This window comes from Euphorbia lathyris, chromosome 7 (assembly GCF_963576675.1).
Source record: "Euphorbia lathyris chromosome 7, ddEupLath1.1, whole genome shotgun sequence".
Classification (NCBI taxonomy): domain Eukaryota; kingdom Viridiplantae; phylum Streptophyta; class Magnoliopsida; order Malpighiales; family Euphorbiaceae; genus Euphorbia; species Euphorbia lathyris.
Window position 1 is genome coordinate 53,010,003 of NC_088916.1, and position 6,448 is coordinate 53,016,450.

General features: G+C 42.1%; 1 protein-coding gene across 2 annotated transcripts; it reads right to left on the reverse strand.

Annotated features, from left to right (window-relative positions):
* Positions 1-216: 216 nt before the first annotated feature.
* On the reverse strand, positions 217-2,775 carry LOC136201205 (pollen-specific leucine-rich repeat extensin-like protein 3). Of its 2 annotated transcripts, XM_065991824.1 has the most exons (2): positions 1,581-2,775; positions 217-1,325 (listed from the first exon to the last, which is right to left on the reverse strand). In XM_065991824.1, the coding sequence occupies exons 1-2, from the start codon at positions 2,773-2,775 to the stop codon at positions 217-219; spliced, it is 2,304 nt and encodes a 767-aa protein (XP_065847896.1). The 2 variants fall into 2 exon arrangements, with proteins under 2 accessions (XP_065847896.1, XP_065847895.1); XM_065991823.1 differs by having other exon boundaries at positions 217-2,775.
* Positions 2,776-6,448: the final 3,673 nt, after the last annotated feature.

The following is a 6,448-nucleotide window of genomic DNA, read 5'->3' on the forward strand; positions in this document are numbered from 1 at the left end:
TGCATGCTCATACAACTTAAAAATTACTACAATTATTTTGAATTTAACAAAAGTAATTTCCTAAAAATAATGTACATAATACAAGCTTGGTTAAGAATTTAAACAAAAAAACATTCTAAAAAAATAAAAAAATTAGTGTTAGAGTTGGCATATCTATAAAAATTCACAAAACAAAACAAAAAGTCTACAAAAATGCTCGATCAAAATAATACTTAATTAGTATCCTTTAAAAATTGGTGGAGGTGGAGATAAGTAGTCGGAGCCAATATTTGGTGGCAGTTCTATGTCGTTATCGGAAGGAGATGGAGGTTGCTTTGGTGGTTTTAATGTTGGAGGTTGGAGAGAAGGCGATGGAGACTGGATAGGGGTTGGTGGTGATAATTTTGGAGGCGGAGGAAAGTGAACTGGTGGTGGTGGGGATAATTTTGGAGGTGGATAGGATGGTTCCGGGGGCGGAGGAGAGTGGATAGGGGGTGAGTGAGATGGTGCTGGAGGTGGAGGAGAGTGAACTGGGGGCGGAGGGGATGGTTCTGGAGGTGGAGAGAGGACAGGGGGAGGTGGTGATATTGTTGGAGGCGGAGGAGAGTGAACTGGTGGGGATGGTGTTGGAGGCGGAGGATAGTGGACAGGGGGCGGTAGTGATGGTGTTGGTGGCGGAGGGGATGGTTCTGGAGGCGGAGGAGAGTGGATAGGGGGCGAGTGAGATGGTGCTGGAGGTGGAGGGGAGTGAATTGGGGGCGGAGGAGAGTGGACAGGGGGTGGGTGTGATGGTGTTGGAGGCGGAGGAGAGTGAACCGGGGGTGGAGGGGATGGTTCTGGAGGTGGAGGAGAGTGGACAGGGGGCGGGTGAGATGGTGCAGGAGGTGGAGGAGAGTGGACAGGGGGCGGGTGTGATGGTGTTGGAGGTGGAGGAGAGTGAACTGGGGGCGGAGGGGATGGTTCTGGAGGCGGAGGAGAGTGGACAGGGGGCGGGTGAGATGGTGCTGGAGGTGGAGGAGAGTGAACTGGGGGCGGAGGGGATGGTTCTGGAGGCGGGGGAGAGTGGACAGGGGGCGGGTGTGATGGTGTTGGAGGCAGAGGGGATGGTTCTGGAGGAGGAGGAGAGTGGACAGGGGGTGGGTGTGATGGTGTTGGAGGTGGAGGAGAGTGAACCGGGGGCGGAGGAGAGTGGCTAGGGGGTGGTGGGGATATTGTCGGAGGCGGAGGTGAGTGGACAAGGGACGAAGGTGATGGTGTTGGAGGGGGAGGAGAGTGAACCGGGGGCGGAGGAGAGTGGACAGGGGCTGGTGGAGATATTGTCGGAGGCGGAGGTGAGTGGACAGGGGGTGGTGGGGATATTGGTGGAGGTGAACGGACAAGGGGCGGTGGAGATATTGTCGGAGGTGGAGGAGAGTAGACATGAGGTGTTGGCGATATTGTCGAAGGCGGAGGAGAGTGACTTGATCCGGTTGGAGAAGAATGATGTGGTGATAACGCTGGAGGCGGAGATAAGTGTTGGAGCTGAGGTGGCAGAGGAGGAGGATGAGATCCACCACCAGACGCTTCCTCATGTGGATCAGGTCCCGATGCTGGAGCAATATGAGATTGCGGCGGAGATGATCCTCCTCCGCATTTCGACTTACTACAATCAACTGGTTTATGTACAATCGCCTGACAATCTTTTTGCGACTTCTGTTTCGGCCTATCAGGTATGCAATTACTTGTATCATTCAAAACAATCGGTTTCCTATGCTGTGTCTCACATCCTTCATCTTCCCCATTAAAATAATTATACGAATACGTAAAATTATCCATTGAACTTAAACCACAAAGATTCTCTGAAACAAAACCTGTCAACATATTATTCGAAACATCAAGCCTCTCCATCTTCCCAAGATCCTTAAAACACTTAGGCAAAACACCAGTAAACCTATTTGAAGATATATCAATAACTGTTACATTTCCAAGTTTCCCAATCTCCAACGGCAAACACCCTGAAAACTTGTTGCCAGAAAACAAAATCTCATTCAAAGTATTCCCCATATTCCCAATACTCCTCGGAATACAACCTGTGAAATTATTATTAGAAAACACCACAACAGAAACCCTCGAAGATCCAAGATTTTCAGGAATGTTTGATGTAAATCTGTTATTGTTCAAGAACAAAGCATCAAGTTCTTTCTCAAAAATTCCAGGCGGTAAAGGACCTTCAAAATTGTTGTATCTAAGATCAATAAATCTAAGTGAAGTCATTAATATAACAACACCTGGGAAAGAACCCACAAAACGATTGTTACTAACATCTAGTTCATACAAAAGGGTTAATTTGGAGAAGCTGTTAGGAATAATCCCACAAAATCTATTAGAATTAATATGGAAAAATGAAATTTCTGTCAATAATCCTAATTCAACAGGGAGATAACCAGCAATGTCATAATGGTTAAGATCAATACCAACAACAACTATTAATTTTGGATCATCAAGTGCTTCTCCACAATACACACCAGTGTAATCACAGACATTAGGACCTACCCAATTGGCTAAACTTTTGAATGGGTCAGAATAAATAGCCTTTTTCCATGCTTGAAGGGCAATATAAGCTCTTCTAAGTTTAGGATTAGCAAAACTAAGATTAATTTGGACAGTATGCTCATAATCATCAGGCAAGTTATCGTTTTCTTTAAGGGTCAGGAGTTGGCGACTTGTGATGATTGAAGCTTCGATATCAGATAAAGATGAAGAAAAAGAGAAAAAGGAAGAAGAGAATAGGAGCAAATATAGCAGTATAAAATGCATTTTTTAGAGAAGTTGCATAGGCAAAATCCACATTGGGGAAAGACCCAAGGCTGCTTATAGAAGGAAAAGGAAACAAAAATTGAAAATCTGATTATCATAATTGAGATTTGAGGGTTTCCAGTTATAGGTGGAAAAAAAGGGACTTTTTTTTTTCTTTGTGAACCGCAAATTTGATGGTTGTTCAAAATGAAAGAATTGTTTACTGCCTAGAGATTTTATGGTATTTTTAAACTTTGTTTTCACTATCTTTTCTAAATTTATTTACCAGGTCTATGACCAAGTCTTCCTTACACATCCATATAAATTATTATTATTATTATTATTAGGTTAAAAGGATCGAACATGAACATGTTAAATATATGAAATAAAATTAATATAAGTATAGATTTTGTGAGTATAATTTATTATTCATTCCTTAGAATATTGTTATGAGTTTGTATTATTGATAAAGATTAATATAAAAAATGAGGGTTTTGAACTTAAATCAAATGAAGAGTTTCTTCTCTATCTAAACTAGAAGGATCTCTATCTAAACTAGAAGGAGTTAATCCTAAATTTCACGGACTAAATTCGTAGGAATCAAGAAATCCACATTGTTGAAGGTATGAAAATCTTAACAAACTTCAATATGATTTGATAAAAGTTAAGGAATTGCAAAAAAAAAAAAAAAAAAAAAATGAATTTATAACATCTCAAAATCTAATTGACAAATTACAGAAAAGCGTAAATGTATACAATAAAAGATAGAAACTTAAGGGATAAAATAGGGTTGTCTAAAAAGTACTATCCATGGCACTGTGAACAGTACCATACAGGTGGCGTGTCAGGTTTGTCCCCTTAGGCAGCAAGTAAGTCACGTCATGTACAGATCGAGTCATTCTGGTCTCTTTGGGGAGCAAGTAACCAAAGATTCATCGCGCCAGATAAGGCCGACGCAATTTAGACATAGGGAGCCGAAGCAAGGGTACCGAAGGGACTCCTCCCCAGGTTGACCGAAACAACTTCAAAGAAGAGGAATCAAACTAATCTTATTGAGATGTTACTTCTCAGTTCGGACTTGGATATTATGAAATGATGTATTCATCAATTATACCCCTTGATGTTGGGTTCTTTACCTTAAAAATCATAAATGATAATAATATTTATTGTCTAATCAATGTTGGAAGTTTAATTCTTAATATATCAAAGGTAGGAATTTTTATTTTACTGTTGATCCTCAAAATAATAGTTTATTTTCAAGTATATGTGGATAAAAACTATATAATAAATTTTAAAATGTAGACTAAGTGGAACTTTTTCACACGTTGTGTGAACCATGGGGGGCTACTGCTAGGGGTGTGCATTGGTACAAAACCGAATACCGAACTGATCAAAATAATTCAAACCGACACCGAACCAAATAATAGATAAAGTCGAATTAAAACCAAACCGAAATATACGATTCAGTTCGGTTTAAACCGAACAAACCGAATTAAGTTAAAAATAACAAATAACAAATAAAAATCACTATATTTTCTATTAAATTTACCTCAACAACAACAAAAATTGAAATATTTCCAAAATATATCTATATTGGGTTATTATCTTGATAACATCGAGATAATATCCACGGAACTGAAAGGGATATTAACCAAAACGACCGCATATCTAAGTGATCGCGAAAGCTAGGGCGTATCAAGCAAGCTACCAAAATGGCGGATCACAAGGATTTCTCTACACGCTATCCATAGTCAAACCTTTGGGAGACCCGCCGTCCTGCCTCGATCCGCCCCATGAACGGCTGAGCCGACTCCCGATAAAGGCAATTAATAACCCATTAATAAGCTAACGGTCATACTTGAATAAGATCAGTAACCACCATTAATGAGGCATTAATGGAGACTTTCTAGTTACCGAGGGTTACAACTATACGACTATAAATAGCTTACATCCCAAGCTATTGAGGTACACATTCACGATCTCCTAAACCCTACTTTGTCATTACAGTTTATTCCTATTACTATATACTGACTTTGGCATCGGAGCTTTCCCCCGCCGATCCCAACGGCGCCCCCCGCAGGGAAGGAATCCGATCAAGAGTTCATCACCAGTTATCAATTGGTGCGGTGAACGTGGAGGTTCTAATCCAAAAAGGACTTAGTTCACAACCCAAACATGGCAAGTGGGGGGTCTAACCCCTCAACCGGAACTACAATACCATCCATACCACCATCAGTTAATCCCCCTACAAACGCTGGCCGCGTTGATCCCGATGCGCCAACCGTCCATGATGAAAGAGACATGTCGCCAGAATCCTTCTGGGAGATTTGCGCAAGCGCCGTAGGGAGAGAGCATGGACCCATTATGGAGGGTCGATTGAGGGTCTATCTAGAGAACCAGGATGTAGGTGGACCCACGACAGGGACTATTCCCTCGCTGAATCGTCGTCACCCGCCAAGACCGACCATATCACAATGGCAAGGCGCCTATTATAGACCTATTGCTTTCCGTGATTCGTCATTTTTTCTCTCTCAACCCGCGGATTCAACAATCGTTAATCCGGAGCTCACTAGTGATATACTGATAGGGGTCAAAAACCCCTATCTTTGGGTACGGTTTTAGGATGGTTTTTAGCGTTATTTCATGAATAAGTGAGCAATTCTCGCATTTATATGCTTTTGTGTGAGTTAGTTAGGAATTGGAAATGTTTTATTTACTTTTCGTTGTTTAGGCTCGTTTTCTGGTTATTTTAGGCAAATATGGCCAAAATAGCATGTACATTAAAAGATGCACCAAAACGAAGTGTTTACTCAAGATAAGCGATTGGCGGGTCAATTTAGCCTCGGAACTAATGTTATTTGGAGTTTTTCGTGCATGTGCAGGCTAAAGCAGGAACGAGTTTGGGAGAAAGTTGCGTTTCGGGACATCCAGCATTCGCACAAGGCGTTCTGGGCATTCCCACTCGTCGAAACGGTCTTTTTGGGGTTAGACCGGCAAACTGGCATTGCCAGCCCGTCGAGCAGGCCTTTAAGGGGCCAGCTCGGCCCAGCTGGCGCCTGGAGGCCAGCTCGCCGAGCTAGCTATGCCAGCTCACTGAGCTGACCCTCAGGGGCCTGCTCGGGCGAGCTGCCGTGCGGGAATCAGTCAAAAGACTGATGCCTGGTCCTACAAAGACACGATCGACCCCACGACTTCCCACCTGCAAAAGGATACGAATTAGGTCAGAAAGAGGGCCCGAACCGCATCTATAAATAGAAATTTCCAATTTTAAATTAGATATCTTTTATCTTTTGTAAAAACCTAAGCTTCCACCTTGAGAAATCCTCTCCACCTCCTCCGTCTCCTTCAACCTCCATTGAAGACAGCTCCGAAGCTCCGTTCACCGAGAATTTCTCAAGTTCCATCCTTAAGTCCTAGGAAGACGCCTGCATTGGTAGACAGGTTCCCTGAAAGGGATTTTTCTTCTTTTATATTCTGTCTAGCCTTTGATCCATGTTATGAATCCTAGGCTCATTGTATCTTCGTGACAATACTTTCCATCTTTAATATATGTTATAGTTTTGTTTATTCAATTGTTTTATTGCTTAATTCTTTGTCTTACGCTTTGTCTGATTGGTTTAACTCATTCGATAATCCCAAAATTAAGTTGGCACATATTGCGAGCTGAATCTGACCTATTCAGTGTCTATAGGAT